A 27,480-nucleotide genomic window follows, 5' to 3' on the forward strand; every position below is an offset into this window, starting at 1 on the left:
TTATTTTTACAAACCTGATTTATTTGAGGTTAGAAAAGATCACATAATTTTTACAGTACAAAACCATGATTCTCCAAAACCTCTATCCAGAATAACTGCAGAGATCAGCTGGGAAACATAATCATATACAATAACTAGCTGTAATAGTACACACACTCATGGCCCTATGACATCACTTCCTTCTGCTCAGTGTGCTAGAAGTCTAACAGGTTTGAGTCGGCTTTCCTCATGACGATGTAAAACGGCATTTGGTGACTGAACACTTCCTGAGATTTTGAGTCTGAGTCTTATCGTGATAGTTCTCTAAGAAGAGGGTCGTTCAGTGTCCGTCTGTGCTTTTGATTGGTCCAGAGTCACTTAACGGAGTTTCTTTTCCTCCTTCTTTTGTCTCTTCTTCTACTTTAACATCTTTCTTGCAGTTTATCTCGTCACCCTGCTCTTCCTTCTTTCGTTTCTTTGGGACAGCGTGTTTATTTTCCTCTATCTTCAGCTCGATCTTTACTTCCTTTTTCCAGGCTCCGAAGGGGAGGATGTCCAGGTCTCCACCTGAGCTTTCACACAGCGTCGGCCCCGCCCACTCGGGAACATCCAATCCCAGCAGCTTCATCAACTGACCCATGACCTCATCTACGTAGCCATGGATACACAGGTGGGCGTGCTTGTCCTGCAAAAAACAAGTAGCACTGTTAAGTAAAAACAACCCGAGAGATTTTAAAGGAATTGTTCACTCCCTTTCGCTCCCTCTCTCTCCTCCCCCATCATGAGTGGACACACCCCCATGCTGCTGATTGGCTAACTCTCTCTCCTCCCCCATCATGAGTAGATACACCCCTGTGCTGCTGATTGGCTCACTCTTCTCTCATCCCCCCAATCATAAGTGGACACACCCCCGTACTGCTGATTGGCTCTCTCCTCCCCTTTCATGAGTAGACACACCCCCGTACTGCTGATTGGCTCTCTCCTCCCCTTTCATGAGTAGACACACCCCCGTACTGCTGATTGGCTCTCTCCTCCCCTTTCATGAGTAGACACACCCCCGTACTGCTGATTGGCTCTCTCCTCCCCTTTCATGAGTAGACACACCCCCGTACTGCTGATTGGCTCTCTCCTCCCCCATCATGAGTAGATACACCCCTGTGCTGCTGATTGGCTCACTCTTCTCTCATCCCCCCAATCATGAGTGGACACACCCCCGCACTGCTGATTGGCTCTCTCCTCCCCTTTCATGAGTAGACACACCCCCGTACTGCTGATTGGCTCTCTCCTCCCCTATCATGAGTGGACACACCCCCTGTGCTGCTGATTGGCTCACTCTTCTCTCATCCCCCCAATCATGAGTGGACACACCCCCGCACTGCTGATTGGCTCTCTCCTCCCCTTTCATGAGTAGACACACCCCCGTACTGCTGATTGGCTCTCTCCTCCTCCATCATGAGTGGACACACCCCTGTGCTGCTGATTGGCTCACTCTTCTCTCATCCCCCCAATCATGAGTGGACACACCCCCGTACTGCTGATTGGCTCTCTCCTCCCCTTTCAGGAGTGGACACACCCCTGTGCTGCTGATTGGCTCACTCTTCTCTCATCCCCCCAATCATGAGTGGACACACCCCCGTACTGCTGATTGGCTCTCTCCTCCCCTTTCATGAGTGGACACACCCCTGTGCTGCTGATTGGCTCACTCTCTCTCATCCCCCCAATCATGAGTGGACACCCCCCCGTGCTGCTGATTGGCTACAATCCAAATCCCCTTTTTTAACAGTTTCTCAGAAATCGCTTACTGCGCCTTTTAGAGTTTAAATCAACTCAAATGTAAATTCCCCTGAATAAATGGAATTATTTTTAATAAATCTGAAAAATCATACACATTATGGTTAAAAATTTGGGGGTCCCTAAGATTTTTTTTTTTTTGAAGAAATGAATACTTTTATTCAGCGAAAATGCATTAAATTAATTAAAAGTGACAGCAAAGACTTTAATAACGTTAGAAAAGATTTCACTTTCAAATAAATCTTCCTATTCATCAAAGAATCCTAAAAACAATGCATCACGTTTCCACAAAAAATGAGCAGCAAATCAGCATATCACAATGATTTCTGGAGGATCATGTGACACTGAAGACTGGAGTAATGATGCTTTGATTAACAGGAATAAATTACATTTAAAATATATTCAATTAGAAAGCAGCTATTTCAAATGATAATATTTCTAAATTTTACGGCTTTTACTGTATTTTCTGATCAAATAAGTGTAGTCTTGGGTAATCATAAAACTTCTTTCAAAAACATTTAATAATTCTTTCTAAACACCCCAAACTTTTGAACGGTAGTGTATGTGCTCCTTAAAAAAATGAGCCAGATTACCGACATAAAAAAAAAAAAATGCCCAAGAAATGTCAAATTCTATTCCTTCACATGCTTAGAAGCTATAATACCATAAACTCCCCCTCCCAAAATCTGACATGTGGAATAACACGTTGTATATATGTCAGGCATTGAATTTCAAACAAGATTTATAGAAAATAAATCCAATTTAGGAACTGGGATGTTGACGAACTGGAAGCTACGAGGTAAAAATAACCTTCAGATGAAACATGACTCAAACAGGGGCCGATAACAACACGTCTTAAAACTAATAGGATTAACCCACTTAAAACATTCCAGCCACATGATGAGATCAGAAAGGAAACGACAGACTGACGATACAAGCTTAAGAGAAAATTCATCTGACTATTTGACGAAGCTAAAGCTTCTTAATCAGAGTTGTTAAAATATGAATGAATGGTCAGAAAGGATTTAGCGCAGCTGTGCTTTTGAAGGACACTAATCCGAGCGTGTGTGAGGCTGTGTGCTCAGAGCTCACACGTGCTGGCAGAACTCAAACTACAATGTATTTGTACAAGCGTGTGTACTTTTGTAAAAGGCTTTGAGCTGCACTGAAACCGATTCTTATACACTACCGTTCAAAAGTCGATATTGATATGAAGAGATTGATAAGATTGTTTTTGAAGTATACTGTATATATATATATATATTTTATTGCACATGTGTTTTGTTGATATGTCTGTTTTTGTTTTTGGATTGTATTTGTCTGTGTTAGGGGACAACGGATGGAAATTAGCATTGTGCTAAATCCGGCGTATTTACGTTCGACTATGCTTGTACGTTCATTAATATGCATTGTCCCATCTAAATAAATAAATAAATAAGTCTCTTCTGCTCACTCACTGCATATACTTGATCAAAAATACAGTGAAAACATTATTATAATTTAAAATGAGCATTTTCTACAGTATTGTGACTATTTCAAAACGTAATTGTTCCTGTGATCAAAGCTGAGTTTTACTCCAGTCTTCAGTGTCACATGATCCTTCAGAAATCACTCTAATATGATGATTTGCTGCTCAAGAAACGTTTCTGATTGTCATCAATGTTGAAAAGAGTTGTGCTGCCGCTTTATATTTTTGTGGAAACAATGACGCATGTTTTAGTTTAGTTTAGTTTACTTTATTGTCATTCAAACATGTTAGACATGAAGGAACGAAATTCGTCTCCCAGGTCCGGCAGCGTAATACAGAATAAATAACAATTCAATTCTCAGATAAACCCCATAAAACGTATAACATAGATTATATATATTACATTAAATATCCTAACCATAAAAACAATCAAAAACCATAACCCATCTGACTATAATCATCATAAAAGTGTCATGTGCAGTAGCAGCAGTTGGCATTTTCAGGATTATTTGATGAATAGAAAGTAAAAACAGCATTTATTTGAATTAGATGTCTGAATAGATGTCTTTGAATGAATTAAATTATGGAATAATTGTTAAAAATAAATAATATAGGCATATTTGTGGAAAAATATCTAATATTTGAGTTAAAAAAAAATTTTTTATTTGTTTTCTTCTTAATTGTCCTTAAAATAGTGGTAAAGAGTGGTAAACAGTGCTGCTGATGTGGTGGCTTGTAAATCCACTTGTGGATAAGAAAGGAGGAAAGAGCCACAAATGGAAATATTTTTGATATTATTAGCTCATAAAAGCGACGCAGTAAAAACAAGCGCGCAAGTTCATTGTTGCATAGCAACGACAGACGCCATGGGAGAGCAAGCGCTTGAGAAAGCGTTGCAAACTGCGCTCTCCATGATGATGAGGAAGTATTAGCAAGGAATTCATTGATTTCTAGCCCTTGCATTAGCTTCACTACTAGATATATTTATGGAGATGACAAATAATAAGCCGGCTAAACGGTGAACACATAATGGGCCAGATACGAGTCTATTTTTGCTGCACTGCTCATGCTTAATTAAAAGTGAAAGCACACTTTTGATGGACAAAAAATTAATGATTTCGCACAAAAAGTGCCCAAAATGCACAGGTTTTGCATGTCTAGTGTGTTTTAACAAGAACTGCAGCAGACTATGCCAGAAAAGAAAATTACCCATTTAAACGAGTTTTTATTATTGAGTTTGGGTAAAAGAATATGGGGTTTTATATAAATAAAAATCATGGAAGTCTGCTGAAGATGGAAGAGCAGAGGAGGGGAACTGAATAAATGTAGTAATTTCTTTAAAAATCTTGAGGACCTCAAATTTTTGAACAGTAATGTTAGTAACTATTGTCATACAAACAGTGCTCCTCGAGTGAGATTTGACAATTCATTTCAAAAGTCAAAGCTTTGTGCATTTTGAGTGAGACGTACATGCTTTGTAGGCTGAAGGTTGACAATAACCAGCTTTCCTCCCGTGCGTTTGGTTAGGAGAGGAAGATCTCCACTGGGTTTAATTTGAAGAGATGTACCCAAGGTCAAGGCCAGGTCAGCTCGCCTGTGAAGAGAAAACAACAGACCCCATCAGCTGATATTGTGTCTCTCGGGATTGGTGAGTAGGTTCATTCACATTAGTCTCAGAGTCATAATGTACACACAAATGTCACGCTTCTGGAAGTGTGACTGTCCTTTTAATGGTCTTTTCCTGCCTCATTAAGACCAATAAAAGGCTTAATTCTTCAAGTGGTCATTATGTAAGCAATTAGGTACGAGAGGCTGTGCTGTGTCGGGAATAAGTCACGGCTGAAGGGTGATGTTAGCTTCAATGAACAATATCAATGAGAACCTCTGTTTGTGTGGCTAAGAGTGGTTGCTAGGGGGATTGTGTAGATACATAGAACTGTTGGGTGAAGTGCTGTTATTGACCAATCAGAATTAACCGTTTCATAAACCGCAACTAAACTATCTAATCACAAACAATCTGTTTCAATATCGTTTCTTCTTTGATTTCATTCATCATCATTTATTAATTAACTCCAAGGCAACATAAATAAAATAGGAAATTATATTTCACATAAAGAAAGAATTAAGATGTTTTGGACTGTTGTCATGACAATACTGTAATGGGCAACAAAAAAATCCCATTCTCATTTTTGCAAAAAAAAATAAAATAATAAATTATACTGCTTTTCAATGTCTAATATTATTTGATAATAGCTAGATGTCCTTTTTTCCCCATTTATCTTTAGTTCAGTTTTAATAACAGTCGTACTTGAAACCAAAAATTTAATTTAGTAACTTAGGGTGTATTCACACCTGCCTTGTTTGGTTCGATTGAATCGAACTCTAGTTCGTTTGCCCCCTTGGTGCGGACCTTTTGGGCAGGTGTGAATACAGCAATCGAACTCGGGTGCGGACCAAACAACCGAACCGAGACCCAGCTGAAGAGGTGGTCTCGGTACGGTTCCAAACGAACTCTTGTACGGTTTGTTTACGGTGTGAACATGAACCGACCCAATTGCAAGAAAGCACTGCGTCGAAAGAGAATATTGCGCGTCTTTCTGCGCGTCGTGTGTGAATGTCTAATCGCGCAAACATGCAAAAAAAAAAAATCATTTGCAGTTCATAAAGCATTTGCAGTTCACCACCTTTTGGTGGTGGTTGACGAGTTTCCCCCTTAAAGCGAGTGCCGAGAAAAATTCTATATATAAATGTAATGAATTATTATTATTATTATTAATGTAAGGATAGTTACAATACAAGGATGATGATGCGTTAATTTACGTTAAACTGGACAAACTTAATCGCAAGCGTTAACATTGACAGCATTTGTTAGTACACAATAAGAATCTCATTATTTGAATGAGTGAACATAGCCCCTCTCTATGAATGAAAACTGTATACCTTCTCCGTCTTCTGTGCAGTGCCACTTGTAACGCAAAGTTGAGATGTTGCCCAGAGATAAAAAAAAACCAAAAAAACAGAAGGTGGTCGAATGAAAAGATGCACGAGAGACGAGAGTTGTCGTATTTCCCCGCGTTTATAGAGCCACTCAAACGTTACTCGTCGTCTTCTCAAAATCCGAATTACAACTTCGTATAGATGACATTGTATCATATGATACTCATTAGTTTCTTCATATTGCGTTTGTACAGAATTAACACAAAATTAGTAAAAGAACAAATATTGCAGTATGAAATATATGGAAATATCTCCATGCTGAGCCTTTTTTGCACTTCCTGATTTCCCTTGAGAATCCTTGTCCAATGAATGGACGACCTTAGCACACGTGTGGTTTGGTTTACAAATTTTGGTTCACTTGCAAAAAGAGCGGTGTGAAAGCGAACCGTACCAAAAAAAAAAAAAAAATGATTTGGTCCGGACCAAAACAAGTGAACTATCGGACTTTCCTGGTGTGAATACACCCTTAGTTATCATCTAATATTTATATATAATTTGATTTCAGTCTAATTTCAGTTAATAAAAAAACGATTTTAGTTAAGAATAACCTGCTGTTTTAAATAATAAAACATTACAGTATTTAAATATTAACACAGTATACATGGTGCGAATTCTGACGGTCGGAAGATCGTATGTCCACGCACACTTTATGAGTGAAAAAGAAATTGGTATGGTAAAGCTGAGATTTAAAAATGAATACAGAAAATTCTGAAACAAGTGAAATGGGTACTAGATGTACTAGACTGTACAAAGATGTACAAGCTCAAGAACCTTGTTCCTGTAATCACAGCTGAAATCTCTTTATCAGAACATCATTAACTTTATATGAAGCTTCAACAGAAACAGAAAAACTTTCACATTTAATCAAATATTCAAAGAGCTGATTATCCTGCACACAAGATAATGAATACTGGTTCACTAAAAGCTCCATTAATTCTCCATTAACTACTGTAACTTAGGCAAAGAATCACTTTCTTTACACGACTAGAAGAAAGAGATCGGCTGAAAAATCAGACCAATTAATAACAAGAAAAAAGAAATCCAGTCATCTTCGAAAGTGAATTATTGCAGTCTTCTAAAGAAACCGCAAGTGACCTTTGTCTGAACAGGAGCTGGTAGGAGTTTGATTGGTTTTCTCATGTGGTCGGAGTACACTCATCGTGCTCGTCCTGATTTCACCTGAACACACCATCAATCCCAGAATACTGTGTTTCCACTGTGAAACCTACATGCTTAGACATGCTTCTACCTAAAACACATTTGAAGGACATGTCTATTCAAATGTATTATTTTTTTGTGTCGCATCTATTGTCAATAGTGTGATGATGTATGAAGCACAACTCGCACATTACCCACTTTCAAACCAAAGCAGCATTTTATCGGTCAATGCAGTGAATCTGCATGACCAACAGCGAAATCTGCATGGGGAAATCTTGCGCCCTCATGCGAAATTACAGATTCCTATCGAAATGCATGGATGCAAAAAATCCCAAAACAACAGTAAATGTAACTGCACCTTAAGACTGTATGAACCTGACCTGAGTACGCTAGTAGATACACTAACTTGATTACACCATTGCTGCGTCCCAATTCGCATACTATCCGTCCTAAAATAGTATTCGAAAATAGAATTAGTTTGTCCCAAACCGTAGTATGTTGAAATAAATGTGTTTCAAAGATACCCGGATGGTCTACTTTTTCCGGTCAGAATCCGAAGTGTAGATCGAAGCACACTCTAACGGCTGATATTTCCCACAACCCATTGCGTGTTGGACGAGGATTCGGTTAGAGAACTACAAACACGAGTAAAAAGTGTTAAAAAAAAACTACAGACACGGAGGTCGCGTGAGTCCTGCGTTTATGTTGAGAGGTTTAGATAAAGAGGTTTGAGTGATTCATTATTTCTATCTAACCTAACAAAAATAATTTATTCAATGTTCTCCACATTATATTGCATCTGCAGCAGCATTGTGAACTTTTGTAAGGATACGTTTAGCCATTACTTTTTAAATGCATCATTATATTCAAATAGCAAAACACGAGGAAAGTATCCGCATTAAAGACCCACGATTGGCAGATGAACGTGCTCCCGAAATGGTAGGAAATCAAATTAGATTGAATGGAGGATTTTAACTGTGACAAGATGATTGACAGGCCAGTTTATGGTGACAGGATGCACGCGACAGAGCTGTCCGTTAAAGATGACGTGATAGTACGTCCCAAAGCTTGCCTACTCTTTTGCTACACACTCAAAAGTATGTACTTTTTCTTCACAAAAAGAGTACATACTTTTAAGGCGTAGTATAAGTAAGCGGATTGGGACGCAGGGCATGTTTCATAAGCATAATATTCCAGCTGCATCACATTATGAAATATAAAAACATAAAGAAAAACCAATCGAACAATAAAACCAAGATAAATGATTAAATTTGACTTCAGAGTAATTAAGTTTTTAAGCACCATTAATAACACACATTCCGATGTTTATATATGAAGGATCTCATTCTTAAATCATGTAATATTGGGTGATCTTGCAAACTAGGAAACAAAGTTATATATTATGCAGCTTTGCAGTACTATGCCTTAACGCAAACTCTTGACAGCTTAACCCTTAAAGACCTATACAGCCGCCGGCGGCTAAAAATAACTGTTGTTCTTAAATGTTAAATAACTTTTGAACCGCTGCTCCAATCCGTATGCTTTAAAAAGTCCCATAAAGAGGAGATTCACGGCTTTTCTGTGATATCGGGTTAATCACGTTTGGACATTCAGAAGCTCCGTAGTGAATGTGATTGCGTCATCAATTTTTGATCAGCATTGATTCGTCAAAGAAACCCGTGCGTTTTTTTCCTCTGAGCCAATCATAAATGACTGTTAATGCTTAGTCCCACCCCATCCCCAGATTGGTTAAAACTATCATCTACTCAACCAATAAATATAGTTGGTCTTTTGCACGACCAATTAGCATCTTTCTTTAGAAATTTGAACAGAGGTAAAGTCAAAGTAGTTCATATAGGCTATGTATGTATGTGTGTGTGTGTGTGTGTTTATATACAGTATATATAAGTTTTATTTATATATAAGTTTTTTTTTTTGCTTCATTGTTCTACTACAATGTTTCTATTTATGTTACTTCCTTAACTTTTTTGGACACATCTAAATTGTCAGTATGAAAAACACTGTTTTCACTGAAACAATGCTTTTCACTGAAAATCGCCTATAATAATGTTGTAATAAATACCTATAACTTGCTTAGGGATTGTTGCATGTAGTCAAAATTACATCTGGAAATGTAAAATATCCAAGTACAGCTTTCTAAAGGAAAAAATCCAAACTTCAGGAGGATTTGTTTGAGTTGAGTAAAAAAAAATCACTACAAATATGCTGCAGTTTTTCTTAAATCTGGTAAATTCATCCATTCTAAGACAAATTAAATGTAAAATTGGATTATTTAAATGAGATATATTGAAACTTCAAGTTCTCCTGATAAAAATGATATATGGCACTTGATGCTGACTGCTATAATGGGTTAGAAAAACAAAGAAAAGAACAAGCGGTGCAGGTGCTCCAAAAATGGTCTAGGTCTTTAAGGGTTAAACAAATGAACGTACATATTACATTCAATGAATCAATGGAGGAACTCAAATTATAAACGCATTACAAAATAGAAGGGGAAAAAACATATTCAAGGTCACATTTTTTTCCATCAAACTCCAGTGGATTTTACAAGCATGTGTGGAAACCCAGAGGACAGTCACGGGTCAGATGTGCTGCAGGTGTTGTGGGATGTTTTGTATGTGTCTAGACTGCAATACGTTCACCATAATATGATTTAGCTGGGTCTGGTGCTGTTGATACAATGATTAAATCTGGTTCATTTTAATACTTTGTAAGGAAGCACTTTCACAATCTAATAAATAAAACTGAAAATGACACATTTTAATTGCAACCCGAAGTGAGGTCAAGTTTACAATGCATCACTGCCAGAACACACTGTAGCAGTTTGGCTATATAAATCAATGAATAAAATGAAGTCCAAAACTCATTTTAATTTAGCAATACCTTGACCTAAATTATGATTCATATCTCTGTACATCCCAGGGGACGCTTTAAAATCGGCATGTGATTGCAATTATCTCACGCTCATCTTTTCTTCTGTATATTGAAGTTTATCTAAGTCAAACAGATTGATTTAAAATGTGCATGGATAAATCATTTATTATAATAATATAACAATAACCATTCCATTCTGTCATTTTGAATCAATTTTTTTTCAATTGTTTTGTTAACAAATTCTTTACAAATCATCTGCAGTCCAATCAACACAATGACCTTGTCGTGAAATCACAGCAAGTATCGCTGTCACGATTCCCCGAGATTACCACAAAAATTGTTATTTTAGTATCATTGGATACTACTAGTATAGTTTTTATTAATATTTTGAATTAGTTGAAAATATTTTAATATTTTCCCTTATCATTTCAACAAAAACTTGAGTAATGTAGTTGTTTTAACTATTTTTTTTTAGGATGTTTATATGCTTTTAAGTTTTAGTTATGTTATTACATCAAGTAATTGCGTTTTCTAAATTCAGCTGTCAATCACCTAAGGAATGTGCTCAATCTCCCTGTGGTCCTGTAAGTGCTGCTTGCACACCGTTCTTGATTCCCTTAAATATAATATATAAAGGCCTTCTCTCTGTATTGTTAAAGCACACCTTCCTCATTCAGTCTCAGTCTCGGGATATTTATCTTCCTTACCTGCATGCTTCATCAGCTCTATTGAGGTCTCTGTCAGGCAACGAGTCCTCCCAGTCCAATATAGTGCTGATCAGCTTCCCTCTGCAGAGAAAACACACACACAGTGATGAGACAGAACAAATAGCTCATGACAAGGACAGAAATCCGAGGAGGGTGGATTTAGCCCATATTGATAGGATAGCATCTTGCAGTTGATGGAGATTTGTGGGATGAAGCTCCCGTTCCACCACATCCCAAAGATGCTCTATTGGGTTGAGATCTGGTGACTGTGGGGGCCATTTTAGTACAGTCAACTCATTGACATGTTCAAGAAACCAATTTGAAATGATTCGAGCTTTGTGACGTGGTGCATTATCCTGCTGGAAGTAGCCATCAGAGGATGGGGACATGGTGGCCATAAAGGGATGGACATGGTCGTGGCATTTAAACGATGCCCAATTGGCACTAAGGGGCCTAAAGTGTGCCAAGAAAACCATTACACCACCACCACCAGCCTGCACAGTGGTAACAAGGCATGATGGATCCATGTTCTCATTCTGGTTACGCCAAATTCTGAATGTTGTCCCAACAGAAATCGAGACTCATCAGACCAGGCAACATTTCTCCAGTCTTCAACTGTCCAGTTTTGGTGAGCTCTTGCAAATTGTCGCCTCTTTTTCCTATTTGTAGTGGAGATGAGTGGTACCCGGTGGGGTTTTCTGCTGTTGTAGCCCATCCGCCTCAAGGTTGTGTGTGTTGTGGCTTCACAAATGCTTTACTGAATACCTCGGTTGTAACAAGTGGTTATTTCAGTCAAAGTTGCTCTTCTATCAGCTTGAATCAGTCGGCCCATTCACCTCTGACCTCTCGCATCAACAAGGCATTTTCGCCCACAGGACTGCCCCATACTGGATGTTTTTTCCCTTTTCACACCATTCTTTGTAAACCCTAGAAATGGTTGAGCGTGAAAATCCCAGTAACTGAGCAGATTGTGAAATACTCAGACCGGCCTCAAAATTGCTTAAATCACCTTTCTTTCCCATTCTGACATTCAGTTTGGAGTTCAGGAGATTGTCTTGACCAGGACCACACCTCTAAATGCATTAATGCAACTGCCATGTGATTGGTTGATTAGATAATTGCATTAATGATCCTAAAAATCCTTTAGGTGAGTGTATGTGTGTGAATAGTTTTGAAATTCTGGGTCCCACCATCATGGAAAATCAATAATGGACCTGATCTGGTCCATTCCTTTAAAATGGTGCAATCACCTGCAAGATCGGAGTCCTCTGGAACGTGTGACATCGCAGTAGCGTCCGGTCGGCTTCAGACCCATCACTCCAATAACCGTGTCACGAACATACTGCCTGAAACAGCCCAGGGGACATGTTAGGGCAATATGTTGCCACATATTATTTTAATGTTTACAGATTGGCCTCATTCACTTTTATTGAAAACGCCCCAGTGAAAGTCATTTTAAGATTATTTAGTTTTTAAAGGAACGACAAATGGAAATAATTTTTTTTGGTAATGAACCCCAAATGGTTTCGATCTTAGGTTGTATGATGATAATGAACTTGGAATATTGCTTTAAACTGGGATAAGAGAAAGTACTTTAACATGCAAAAATACACAGTTTAAAGTCATTTAAAACTATTTGGTAAAACAAGCTTATATTCAGATGAAATGGTATCTGCCGGTCTTTAAAAGTTCTTAATTTGCCTTTGCACATATAATACGGCCTTAAAAAGGCCTTAAATCAGAGCTGAACTCTTACATTCGGAAGGTTATTATGGCATTATGTGTTGCATGCAGTGCAAAAAATAAATATCTTCCTCTGTTTTTGTTGTCCTATTTTCTAATGCAAATTTCTAAATCATTCAGGCTATTTTTTACTTTTGTAAAATGATTTCAAAATTAACGGATATTTGTTAAAAGTTGTATTTTCAAGTAATGGTAATACAATTGTGTTTCTCCCTAGACATTTACATTCAAAGAACATTTTGATGTATTACTCCCCCTTTAATTTAGTCTAAAAAAGTCTCATGTACCTTCATAAAGCCTGCAGACACCCTGTGAAAGCCGTTTCTGATACTATATGCTGCTAGTCAAATAAATGAGTTAAAAGTAGGTCATTTTATATCATTATCTACCCTTAGCAACCAGTAACACAGCAACACGTTTAAACCCGTACTGAATGTCTTATGCTTGTAAAGCAGACAGACTTCATCAACATGTTCAGAGAGATCGATCACATACTTGCCACACTTCTCACATTCTTCAACAAACATGTTCCCGTGCAGCTCCGACAATCGATCCCTAGCAGATACAGAGAAATACACACCCAATTAGACCAGAAGAATGAGAAATGAATCGTAATTCATATTGAGAGAATGGAGCTATAACAAAAAAGATGACAATCCTATCTTTCGAATACACATCACAGATTTTGTAATAGTTTTTATTTTAACATTTTCATTTAATTTTAATTAAAGTTTTAGTATCTTTTTGTCTTAATCATTTCTATTTTTTTAATACGTCTATATACAGGGTGAGATCTACTGAAAAAAACACTGCCACCTCAGATTTATCCTAGTATCAAATTTTAATCAAACCAGTGTTTTTGTACCTGTAATTAATATAATGAAATAAAAAAGATCACATGTCTTTCTGTAAGTTGCATTTGCGGGCTGCACTCACTGTGTAATCAACATCCTTAACAGATGACACTTATGAACCGGTTCTTTTTGGTGATTTAAAAACATGCGGTGCAACCAGTGTCGCCTAAATCACAAACAAATGGACTGTTTTTTCACTTGTTCTTGAATCAAAAATCAGAGGACAAATCGAACCACACCACCCCATTCACAACACTTCGCGTTCTTTATTTTGACCTGTGTTGTGTACTTTGCCACATGGATTTTGACTGCACAGAACAATTTCATGGCCACTCCACTCTCTGATTCAAATTCTTAATGAAGACTGAGGGATTTTAATGAAGTCTGCCTGAATATATAACGGGAAATTCATCATGTCAATATGCTAAATTCAACATTAACAGCATCAACTACATTTACATTTCTGAAATGCAGTGGTGAAATGTCACAAAGTAGAAATACTTCGTTACTTTACTTAAGTACATTTTTCACGTATCTTTACTTTACTTAAGTACAATAAATAGTGCCTACTTTTTACTTTTACTTCATTACATTTTGCAGCAATTATTACACTTTCTACTCCACTACATTTCTACAACTTCTGTTACATTTTTTTTATTACATTTTTCCCCGGCCAAAACGTAATCTGACCGTCCGTTCGTTGCACGTTTGTCTCACCAGTGACGTTTGGTTGCCATAGATACAGCATATCAACCCGGTCACACTAAATGCGTCTCGCACGCAGTGTGTTTATCGTACTTATACGCGAAAATTTGTTTTTACGTGAAACACACCGTGTGTAATATTTGTTTGGTTTGGTTAGGATTATGGCAGGCCAAGAGGTTCAGAATTAGCCTACACCATACATTTATCTCGTTTACTGACAAACATAGTTATTAACATATAGTAAGGATAAGCATGATGTGCATATTGCCTAATTGCAAGCTTGTTTCAGAAATGGTGACTTTTTTTTCCATCATTATTAAACATCATTACAGGAGTAGGCTATTAGGTTGAATGAGTTAGAATTAAATGTTTTATTAATCATTAGAAAATAGACATTAAGAGACATTAAAATAAAGTACTTTTTACTTAAGTATGGTTGTCATTGTGTTACTTCTACTTTTACTAAAGTAAATATTTATCTGGTTATTTGTACTTTTACTTAAGTACTGAGATTCAGTACTTCCTCCGCCACTGCTGAAATGCACTTTCTGTCAAGCTGCTTTGAAACAATATGTATTGTGAAAAGCACTACACAAATAAATTTGAATTGAATTGAATTGAACTCATCTGCCCAGAACAAGACATGCTAATTGCGTTCGCTTACGTGAGGGTAAAATTACAAGAGCTAATCAACACGACACATCTGAAATCACACGCAGGACAGAGGTCAAAACTTTAATCAAAACGGTATAAGAGAGAAGTGAGACCTGCATGAAGCCAGCCAATCAGACTGCAGCTTTTTGAGAAAGCTTTTGCTGTTTTTGTGTGCAATATCTGTTAGGTTATTACCTGGGGAAGCCGGAGCGCAGATGAAGGCCGTCTACGTTCTGGCTGATGAGGTATTTGAGGTGTCCCGTCCTCTGCAGCTGCAGCAGAGACATGTGAGTCACGCTGGGACGCGCCGCCTCGAACGTGGTGTTAAAGTGAGGCGTCTCGCCTCTCTCCTCCATCGTCCACACTCCGTTAGGACCTCTGATAAACACACACATCACAAACACGCCTTTGTTGAAATACAGCCTCTTGTCCTCAATCTGAGTGAGTAGTAGGACCCAATCCTCACTGAAATGATAAAAACTGAAATTTGAAATATAGAGCTTAATGTACGATGAAAACATACTGTTACTTTCAAAACTTAAAGCATGTGGGTAAAAACTGAAACACAATGAGAACATTAAAGCTACACTGTGTGATTTTTACCCCCATCTAGTGGTGTAAAGATATATGACCATCTAGTGAATATTAGTTTCTGTTCCTCTCAACTCCTACGGTGGCCAATGTAGTCCAAGATTAACATGGCTTCCAGTTCGACCTCGTCCATGAGTGTTAACCGAAACGTAAACGCGAAAGGCGAAGCTTTAATGTCCCTCTTTGGCTAATGTACTTCCAAGATGGAGGGGCAACATGGCGACCTTACCTGTATGTATTTTCAATGGCATATTATACACTCGCGAGAATACTTTATTTCTTTAACGAAGTAAATATTCATTAATGAGCACATATATTTTTGAAAGAACTAAGTGTTTTTAGCTAAGAATAAACTAAAAGAGTTACACAGTGTAGCTTTAACATGCATACATTAAACTGTGAAGTGCATCTACGCTATTATTCAAAAGTTTGGCAACAGTACGTTGTTTTTTTTTTTTTTTTTTAAAGAAATGGATACTTTTATTCAGCAATTGTTCAAAAGGGAAGGCAAAAACACTTATGATATTCCAAAAGATTTCTAATTTTCTCATCTTATTGAACTATTTTCAACACTAACAATAATCATAAATGTTGCTTGAACAGCAAATCTGCATATTAGTATGATTTCTGAAGGATCGTGTGACACTGAAGACTGCTGAAAATTCAGCTTTGCTTCACTGACATAATGTATACAAAACATAAAGCAATATTACAGATCATAAACTTAAACGCTACTGCATAGTAATAATAGCAACACCAAAATCATAGGTTCGAATCTCGAATAATCAATAAAACACAATGGGCCCTATCTTGCACCTGACGCAAATGACTTTGTACACTGAAAAATAGGCATAAAGCATACACATTTACCCAAATTATTATATGCATGTTTAACCGAAGCTAATTTGGGTGGGTTTGTCCCGTCCCCAATGTCACTTCTCTTTCTTTTACGGCCCTGACGAGAACATCGATCTCCTCGGCTGTGAACCGATGCTGAAGCGCGTCTGGTAAATGCGCCGTTATAATAGTATTGCGCCATGGAACAAGCGCACCTCGTTCATCACGCTCTTAAAGGGAATGTGATATGACGCTCTTATTGGTTTGTTTCCCGTTACGCCCAAACCACACCTATGAATAATGAAGCTACTTCAGACCAACCCCTTTTAAACTTGCGTCGGGCGCAAGAGTCATTTATCCCGCTGGTTAAACAGCAACAGCGCCGAGATCCGCCCACAAAGTAACTCGCGCTTCGCGCTTGATTCTTGCGTTTCAGATCGTTAAGGCCATTGCACACCGAGTCCGAAATTCGCATCCGAAATTTTCGCACGTTAAAAAAAAAATTCGACCTCACGTTATGTCAATCACCCTTGCACACCGCCTCCGAAACTTTCGCCCGTCATAAAATTAATCGGATCGGATGCGTTTTTCGCATCCAGAGCCAGCATTTTGAGAGTCCTCAAATCATTGCACATATGCGCCGTGCTTTCAGTTTCGGTTTTCAATTCGATCAAGTGTTTATGTTCTCTTCTCTATATTGGATTATGAAATTAATAAACCTCCCCTTTCAATCAGATTGAAATTTAGGATCGAATAAGGTGTGATTGAGCAGCCTATTCGATAACTAATGTATTATTTGGGCACAATATACACAATAACAGCCTAGCTGTTCTGTCTGCCCAGCGCTTCCAACGGGCCGCGCGCGGGTGTGTGTTTGTCCGTGTGTGTGTCCATACCTGGTCCATTTCAGACACACTGCCAGTCTCCGTTCAGAATCGATTGGTTCACGGAAATTGGTGGTCTTGCTTTTAATATGTGGCTCCAGAATCGCAAGCAAAGCATCGAACTGTCCCACTGACATTCTGAGGTAAATTTTGAATCGCTCAGGATAAATTCGCAACTCCTTGATAAGGAACTCGACTTCCTCTCGGCGCAATTTCAGGATTGGATGGACGTAATATTTTCTCTTTCTTCCCTTTTCAATAAGAGAGAGGGCAAAAATCATCCTCACTGCTTGACGAATCCATTTGGTATTTTTGCGTTTTTCCCCTCAAAGGTTTAATAAATACGCAACGGACTCGGTGTGCAAGGTTTCTATGCGTGACGAATTTTTAGGCTGACGAACACGAAAATACGCATACGAATATTTCGTACTCAGTGTGCAATGGCCTTTAAAATAGAGCCCCATAACTTGAAATACAATGTAAGTTGCATAAAAGCAGAATTACAGAATTTTGTTTTGGGGTGTAAAGGCCATTGCACACTCGCATCCGAAATTTTCGCACGTTATAAAAAAAATAAAAATAAATCGACCTCACGTTATGTCAATCATGCTTGCACACCACCTCCGAAACTTTCGTCCGTCATAAAAAAAAATCGGATCGGATTCGATTTTCTGCTTTTTTTGCATCAACAGCGAGCATTTTCAGAGGTTTTTTAGACAATTCAGGGCCACGGGAGCTCGTTACGCACATCATTGCACATATGCACAGTGCTTTCAGTTTCAGTTTTCAATTCGATCAAGTGTTTGTTCTCTTCTCTCGATTGGATTATAAAAGGAATAACCTCCCTTTTCAATCAGATTGAAATTTCGTATCGATTAATGTGTGATTGAGCAGCCAATTCGATAACTAATGTATTATTTGGGTGCAATAACCTGTAGCCTATACAGCTGTTCTGTCTGCCCAGTGCTTCCACTGGGCTGCGCTTGTGCGCGTGTGTGTGTCTGTGTCCATACCTTAGACATACCGACAGTCTCTGTTCAGAATCGATTGGTTCACGGAAATTGGTGGTCTTGCTTTTAAAATGTGGCTCCAGAATCGCAAGCAAAGCATCAAAATGTTCCTCTGACATTCTGAGGTAAATTTTGAATCGCTCGGGATAAATTCGCAAATCATTGATAAGGATGTGCTTCCTCTCGGCGCAATTTCAGGATTGGATGGACGTAATATTTTCTCTTTCTTCTCTTTTCAATAAGAGAGAGGACAACAAAATTATCCTCACTGCTTGACGAATCCATTTTGTATTTTTGCGTTTTTCCCGCAAAGGTTTAATAAATACGCATCGGACTTAGTGTGCGACGAATTTTTAGGCTGACGAACACGAAAAACGCATACGAAAATTTCGTACTCAGTGTGCAATGGCCTTAAGGCTTGAAAACAGTTTAATCTGGCTGTATTTTTTTAACAAGAAACCTTGAATACCATTATAAGTGAACTTGAAGGGGGAAAACTAAATGATTCTGGATTCCCAAAACCCTTGTTCTCCGGTCTGATCCTCCTCTCCCTCTGCGATTCAGTACGCACTGCCGAGCGGAGCTGCTGGGAGTCTCACATGACAACGATGGGCTTTTAGTTATCACAGAGAACAGCAGGAGGTTCCTGTGCTTTATAAAGACTGCAGATGGAGTTACTAAGAGGAACGACTCAAAAGTTCACTTAAACAAGCACTTGCGGGCAGAAATCTTGCTCTTGTGCACTAGGGAATTTGCATTAACTCACACACAACAGTCAATCCTTCTGAAATCCAGTTTGCTTTTTCATGCCTTCCTAGTTACACGCATACAGCAGCTTTTTCCTGCCTGACTTATCAAAAGTTTTCTGTTCTTACTAAACTTGGATAAGCTCTTACAAGTACTGCATAAATAAGTCCAAGCCAGGCTTTAGGCTATTGATCAAAGTCTAGTACACACTGCAGCTTATTCTGGCCAAGAACCATCCGCTTAGACATAAAGAGGGCGTCTGACTGACATGTAAACCCTCAAACAAAGTTAGCTTTTCCTTAATGTGACATTTAGGGGCAGGGAAATCTGAAATCGGATGAAACCCAAGTGGATATACGGTAATATTTATGTCTGCTCAAAGATTTCTAGCTCATCAAGTTTCTACAATTAAACTTTTGACTGTTTTGTAAAGATTCATTATCACAAAACAAACAAATGCAGTGTTTAGTTTTCCCAAAACAGACCATCTAGTGTGCATTTATATGAACCTGTGCACTTTTGACTCTTGAAAACTGGGTGAAGCAGGCAATCAGAATGGAGCTCAGAGTGTGTGTGATACACAAACGGTCGCGTGATGTATAAGACTGTGAAAATATGTAATTACAAAGACTACAAACCCCAAAGGCGCACATTTTCTCTCAATGAATGAAGCTAACGTCTGTCATTGTTTCTATAGTCTTCCGTTATAATCGTAACGTTATAATCGTTAGACTGCACACACACACACGAGGAATGGATCTTACTCGTTGTCTCGCTTCCTGGGAGATGTAGTTCATTTGGGCGATTTTCACATAAAACTAAATGTTACTCTTCTGTTTTATGACAAACTTTCGACTTTCTTGACTTTCATAATTGTCTTTTAAATTGACAAACATCATATGTTTAAATTCAGGGCACAGTTCAGACGGAATAAAAAGATAAGTTGTCTTTCAGACAGATGCACACAGCAGTGCAATGTAGGACAAGTTAGTGTTGATGAGCCACTAACAAAGTAATCTATTCACATAATGTTCTTTCTTTTAAAATGTGAGCGAGTGTTAAAGGGTTAGTTCACCCAAAAATGAAAATTAAGTCATTAATTACTCACCCCCATGCTGTACCAACCCCATAAGACCTTCGTTCATCTTCGGAACACAACTAAAGATATTTTTGATTGAATCTGAGAGCTGGATCACTCTTCCATAGACTGCCTAAGGGACTGGCTCTTGACGGCCCATAAAGTCATTAAAGAAAAGGTTTAAATATTCCATGTGCCTACAGCGGCTCAATTATAAGTTTATCAAGCGACGAGACTACTTTTTGTGCGAAAAAAACATAAATAACGACTTTATTCGACTATTCCATTACTTCCTTATGGGCGCATGCGCGAGAACTGAGACAAGGACGTTCTCATTCGTCTACTTCTTGTTACCGGCTGCTCACCGCTTAGGAGTTTTACCGCCCCCTACCGTATAAGATGATGTGCTGATATAGCTGGAAGCGTAAAACTTTCTGTTTACAAGCAGAGGAAGATGCGCGCTGTACATACGCTTTTCAATTTGCGTATTTTCCGCACTATAAGGTGCACTTAAAAGCCTTTAAAAACGACAGTGTTCCTTATAATCCGGAGCGCCTTATATATGGATCATCATTTTATACGGTAGGGGGCGGTAAAACTCCTAAGCGGTGAGCAGCCGGTAACAAAAAGTAGACGAAGGAGAACGTCCTCGTCTCAGTTCTCGCGTATGCGCCCATAAGGAAGTAATGGAATAGTCGAATTAAGTCGTTATTTATGTTTTTTTCGCACAAAAAGTAGTCTCGTCGCTTGATAAACTTATAATTGAGCCGCTGTAGGCACATGGAATATTTAAACCTTTTCTTTAATGACTTTATGGGCCGTCAAGAGCCAGTCCCTTAGGCAGTCTATCTAGGACTGATCCAGCTCTCAGATTCAATCAAAAATATCTTTATTTGTGCTCCGAAGATGAACGAAGGTCTTACGGGGTTGGTACAGCATGGGGGTGAGTAATTAATGACTTAATTTTCATTTTTGGGTGAACTAACCCTTTAATGTCAGGATTTTCATATAGGTCTAAAGAATTGAAGTCTGTCAGGTAAAAGAAGAGCTTATTGATGCAGTTCAATCTGTCTGCTATTTTTCTCCAACCGTTCCTCCTGATCGGAGGCTTCCTTAAATAAGTTTAATGGTGCAACGCAAATGGTTGTAACTTAGTGCCCATTTACGTCAAAACTAGGCTAAGTTGTAACTTACACCTGGTGCAACCGGCCCCTGTTGTTTAGAGGAATATGCTTGCAAAAAATAGCAGAGTGAGTTTGTCTCAAAAATATGAACTGGTTTCAACACTGATAATAATCATAAATGTTTCTTGAGCAACAAATCAGCGTTATAATGATTTCTGAGGGATCATGTGATACTAAAGACTGGAGTAATGATGCTGAAATATTATATTATTTTACTGTATTTTTAATCAAAGAAATGCAGCTTTGGTGAGCTTTCAAAACTATTACTTTAAAAAACTTTAAATTTCTACTTTTTTATTATGTCTAGTTTTGATTTAAAAAAGGGACTTTTTTTTTTAGCTAAGTAACTCAACACTGCTGCAATTGGCAGATGCCTTTATTCATGACTTACAGTGCATTCAAACAACACATTTCATCAGTAGGAATGTCCCTTGGGAATTTAACTCCCTTTGCATTTAACTGACAAATTTATTTTGGTTCAGATGACATGAGGTGAATAAATGGTGACAGAATTGTAAATTATTTTAAGTGAAATATTGCCTGAAGTGTTTATGTGCTCCTGACAGGAGCATCCCCTCTGAAAATAGTCTGTCAACAAGATTTGATAGACGGGTGTTCTCTTATGAAAATTTCATACAAGAGAACACCTGGGGAGTCATTTTTGATTATATAAACAGATAAAAATTGTGGTTCGGATCTGCTTTTTTTAATCTCAGGACAACAGCCAAATTAAAATCGATTGTCTCAACATGTGATTTTCCGAGATTATGAAACGACTTACCCTTTTTTGTTAGATCTTCCCCAACGTTAAATATTTTCAGGTTTCCTCTGAACTCTCACTTTCTCTCTCGCATTTTAAGTCAGTCTTTTAATGGGTGTTGTACTTTTTTATCTTGTTTTTTGTTGTTGTTCTCGACCATTTTTATGTAGAGCTGTTTTGATTTAGATCATTTGCAATGAACATCACTTTGTAGGAAAGGTGCTTTATAAATAAATAAATACATAATACAAAAATACAACACAGGAGGAAAATGTGCAGCGGCGGCCCACCACATCACATACACACTGATAACGAGTCAGACGAGCCGACGGAATAACAAAGAGGGGAAAAAAGGAAAACCAGCCAGTTAAAAGGAGAATAAATGAAGAGTTCAGATGCAAAAGCCTCTAAATGCCATTTGAAATTTTCTTCTTTAATGATGATTTTTATCAAAATTGTATATTTAAGTTTAGTAATTTCACTTAAATAACAATTAATAGGTAATTATCATTGCCATTTAAGTGAAATCACTGAACTTAAATATACAAGCTTGATAAAAATGATCATTCTAGAAGAAAATTTCAAATGGCACTTAGAGGCTTTTGCATCTGAACTCTTCAAATATAAGAGGCGTCACTCAACATAACGTCAGCATCCTCTAAAATTAAAACCCCTGCACAGAGTGTTCGCAAAATGACAAACTAGATTAAGGTGAATCCAATTACATCACCCTTACATTCATGAGACCATTAAAAATGTGTACATCAAACACAAATCTGAAAGTAACGTTGAAACCCAAGTGAATTGAGGTCAACTCAGAAAAGCACTGCAAACACACACACATATATAGAACATGTAAGCAACTGATAAATACATATTTTGCATATGAAACTAATGCTATTTAACAAAAAGGTGTTTTTTGTCAACACCTTCCTCTGGAGGTCTCATTAGTCAGACGCATATGTCAAATATGTCTCACTTCAGATTGGTAACCATTATCAAAATGACCCGTATTCCTTTACTGAAATGCGACTGACAAATGAGACCTCCGGAGGACGCATGCCTTCGAAATGAGACGACCGGCCGGGGTCCTAAATGTCACAGTGCAATACAATCTTAATGGCTGATAAATGAGTTATTTGTTGATTCTGGGGTATAATATGAGATGTTCTCAATGAGAGTCCCCCAGATATGAGTACAGAATATATTACTAAATAAACAAACATTGTAACGTATATTATGGCAGCTTGACCATAAATAACATAAACTGCTACTGATTTATAGAAGTACTGAGTAGGCCTGCAGTTAAATAGATCCAATCAAGACAATCCTTCCTTTGGCTCCCACTTAGACATAGATCAATAATATGATAAAGCAAGATTAGAGTGCTCATCTATGCATCAGTTAGAGCTGATCAATTATGTGGTGTGAAACTGGAAGATTCAATATTAGATAGAAAAGAAGAACTTCATTTAGAAACTGCCCAAGAGCAGAGATGCTGAGACCACAATTTTTGTTCAGTTATTCTCCCATGCATTTTCATCAGAGCATTAATTGAAATTAATTATTTCCACCTTTTCTTTTGATGGCTTTGTAATGCCAAAGCCTTCATGGGAGCCATCATAAAATGTAAAGCTGGTCTGTCCTTTTAACAAACATAACCGATAAAAATTGGAAATTAAGAAAAAAAAATTTTGGTGATAATTTACTCACCCCATGTCATCCAAGATGTCCATGTCTTTCTTTCTTCAGTCGAAAAGAAATTAAGTTTTTTGATGAAAACATTCCAGGATTTTCTCCATATAATGGACTTCAATGGGGTCCAAACGGTTCAAGGTCCAAATGAGCGTTTCAGTGCAGCTTCAAAGGGCTTTAAACGACACCAGACGATGAATAAGGGTCTTATCAAGTGAAACGCTCATTTCAAAAATAAATAAAAAAGTTTAAGTTTTATAAGCACAAATGCTCGCCTTGCTCTGTTCTGTGATGAGCGTTCATGACTCTCCTGTTTGAACTCGTTCATCAAAATGAACAAATCTTTTTTTCGAGTCATGACTCGAAGGGTCCTAGATAAGAACCTTATTCATCGTCTGGTGTCGTTTAAAGCCCTTTGAAGCTGCACTGAAACTCTTCTGGACCTTGAACCGTTTGGACCCCATTGAGGTCCATTATATGGAGAAAATCCTGGAATGTTTTCATCAAAAACCTTAATTTCTTTTCGACTGAAGAAAGAAAGACGTGGTATAGTGCGGATATTGCGTCATTGATAGGCGACAATGACAAGAGAGAAGCCATTATTTAAAATTGGAATTTCGGATACAAATCCTTGGGAACTTTTGGGATAACTACCACCCTAACATTGCCTACCCTACCTTTAAATGTGAATAGGTCAAGTTAAGTCATCTTTATTTATAAAATCCTTTTTGTGATACAGATTGTTTCAAAGCAGCTAATGATCAATGATGCAAACTAAACGACAACAGCGTCATTGTTCAACTTAAGTCAGTGATGATTTAGTTTGGTTCAAGAACGTTGTAAAGTCCCTCAATTATTATTAATTCTGAATAACAAATAGTTACAGATTGTGACTAAATGTGGGGTGCACAAAAGATTAAAACAATCATTGTTGGATATTACTACTTCACACTCTTAAAAACTGTGAGCTGTATGCACTGCAGTATACACTGTGCAGAGTTTCAGCTGTTATCCGTGCTAAAACTTCACATCTCCCTCTAGTGGTTTACTGTGATTCTGGTGATCTCCTTTAAGGCCATTTAAATGTGTAATTTCAGGGCTAATTTTCGCTACTATTGCACAAGCATGTTGTATCTGTACAGTAAACAAAAAAGAGCAAACACACAAACTGAACCAGCATGCAAAAAAACACGGAAATAAACAAATGCTTTGAAAACCACGGTTTTGATTATCTCTGAAGGATTAAATCCACAGGATTATCCCTATTTCCTTCTACTGGGCTGCCAGAAGATTAAGAAAACATAAATGCATCACTGCCCATTGGCTTTAGCTAAGTTGATGGCATTGCATCGAGAACACCTATACCATTTTAGTCCTGACTTTAAAGAGACAGTGAACACAAACGCCGAGCCAAGTTCTGGCTCGTTCACATCTCACCAGCGCACTTGGCTCGACTGCTCGAGGCTGTTTTCCAAAGATGGATCCTGCCTGTATTCGCGAAGTGGACTGTCTTTATAAACTATGTTCTTATTAAACGGTCTGTACACTTAAAACGTTCTCAATGCTTTGGTTTGCATGTAGGGACCCTGATTATGCTACCGTGTTAGTGTTGGGCTATGGTATTAACTAGCGATTTTTAATTTCATTACTCTATGCCCCATACTAGCTAAACAGTTTTTAGAGATAAAACTCTTTACATTCGATAATCATGAAAACGAATCTGAGAGAACGGTTGACTATGTACCAATGTGTAATTAGACCAAAGGTTCATTTTGCGCCGGAGTTGTCCTTTAAATCTTCACAATGTTGTGTCTTCATTCTTGATTCTTATTGTGAGCTTATTGACTGTTCCAAGATGGCGGTTGAATGTAGTATATGTATTCATATCCATGGTGAGAACTGAAGTACCTGAAGTCTGGGATCCCTGTGGACGTGCTGATTCCAGCTCCCGAATGCACCACCATGTACTGCGACTCCTTGATCCACTGGGCCAGTGTCTCCACTTTAGTCTTCAACTCCTCTGGGCTGTCAAACACCTACAAACACACACACACACATACTGATCAGTCACTGTCACTGATCAGACAGTGACCTGCGGCCCAGCTGCTGTAACATCTTCTAGTGAGTGGTGTCACATATACAAAATGTATATAGACTACTTTAATTTTTTTTTTCATGATATAGTGCACTATTATACTGGAGACCTGCTTTTTAGCTAAATAGCGTCCACAACTGAGGGCGATATCGTTCTGTTTATTCTAAGCGCGTGCTCGTCTGCCGCTTTAAATGCTCGAGCTCGATACAGCAGGATGTATTCTGATTGGCTGTCAATGTTTTTATTGTTTATCATCTGGATAAAATCGATAAAATCTGCAACGATCTCGTTTCTCTGTGCCATTATCGCTATAGCTGTCGTGTGAACTCGGCTATTCTTTAAAATTGAGAACGATTATAGAACTAACTTATAGTTATATCTTTATCGATATCGTCATTGGTGTGAACGGGCCTTTATTCTTTATTTATTGTCATGTGTAAACATGCATTTATATAAATGCATATTTATGAGCTATTATCAATATTATTACATATAATTTAAACTTGACTTGACATTAACGCGCTATGTTGCTTGGCAACGATAAACAGCACTGTCGGGCTAGCGAACTGTTACCTCGTAATTATTAAAAGCAAAATCTATTAACGTTATTCATTGACCACAGGTGACTTTTATTATATTAATACAGTCTGCACTTCACTGTGGCAAGATCAAAGTAACACACTTCTTTCTTTACTATTAACTTACCATGTGAATTAATTCACTAAGTTAACTGCTGAATGTCTTTGTTCAGTATTATTTGGTAACTATGAAGTTATGAAGGATACAATGGCCATACCCACGTGTATCTGAAACATCTTTCAGTGCAGAAAAATAGTACATTTCAGAAAGCAAACAGCAAATTTGACGCTAATGTGCACTAAATGAAGCTAACTCTAGCTAGCCGGCTAATAGCCACAAATGTAAACAGATCACCTCCGGGAGGCCGCAGATGCCTTTGTCCGCATAAGGAGAAAGTCCCGCGGCGTAGTTCACCGACATGGCTAACTTTCTTATTAAAAGGTAAGTTAAAATGTGTCGCTAAAAGCACGAGTTTTCTGTCTTTCCGTTCAATCGGTTCTGTGTGTTGGTCCTCCGGGTGACGTCACGAATGTGTGTGTGTGTTCTGCGTGTGGTGCTGCTGTGCACATGCTGGACTACGTCAGTGAGATTGTGTGCAGGTAATAGACCTAGCTTTGTCCCTAGTTGACAGGTTATCCAAAAATAAGTCCTAGTCATAAAATATAGGCCTACCCTGCTAAACAGGATTTCAAATGTAATGACGTCACACAACAGATTAACAGATGTCATAAAACTGCTAATTTGTTTGATTTCACTTGCCTACATTGTCTGTGTAAGATACTAAACAAGTGTATAGGCCTAGATATGATCTAGCCAATAGAATCATAAAGTTTATCATATAGCCTATGTGTGTGTGTGTGTATCTAAAATCATATATGTAGATCTATCTATCTATCTATCTATCTATCTATCTATCTATCTATCTATCTATCTATCTATCTATCTATCTATCTATCTATCTATCTATCTATCTATCTATCTATCTGTCTGTCTGTCTGTCTGTCTGTCTGTCTGTCTGTCTGTCTATCTATCCTGACCAATTAATAGCACTTATCTTTTCTATTCTACA

General features: G+C 38.0%; 1 protein-coding gene across 1 annotated transcript; it reads right to left on the reverse strand.

The window, feature by feature from the left end:
- On the reverse strand, nt 1–26,965 carry sirt6 (sirtuin 6). Its single transcript, XM_039678166.2, is given in 9 exon segments — nt 1–339; nt 341–664; nt 4,709–4,832; nt 10,996–11,076; nt 12,246–12,341; nt 13,234–13,293; nt 15,147–15,329; nt 25,646–25,773; nt 26,766–26,965. Coding segments are annotated over 9 exon segments (1,098 nt in total). The 5' UTR covers nt 26,832–26,965; the 3' UTR covers nt 1–303.
- Nucleotides 26,966–27,480: the final 515 nt, after the last annotated feature.

The sequence above is a fragment of the Pimephales promelas genome, chromosome 5 (genome assembly GCF_988280905.1).
Source record: "Pimephales promelas chromosome 5, fPimPro1.hap1.1, whole genome shotgun sequence".
NCBI classification, from domain to species: Eukaryota; Metazoa; Chordata; class Actinopteri; order Cypriniformes; family Leuciscidae; genus Pimephales; species Pimephales promelas.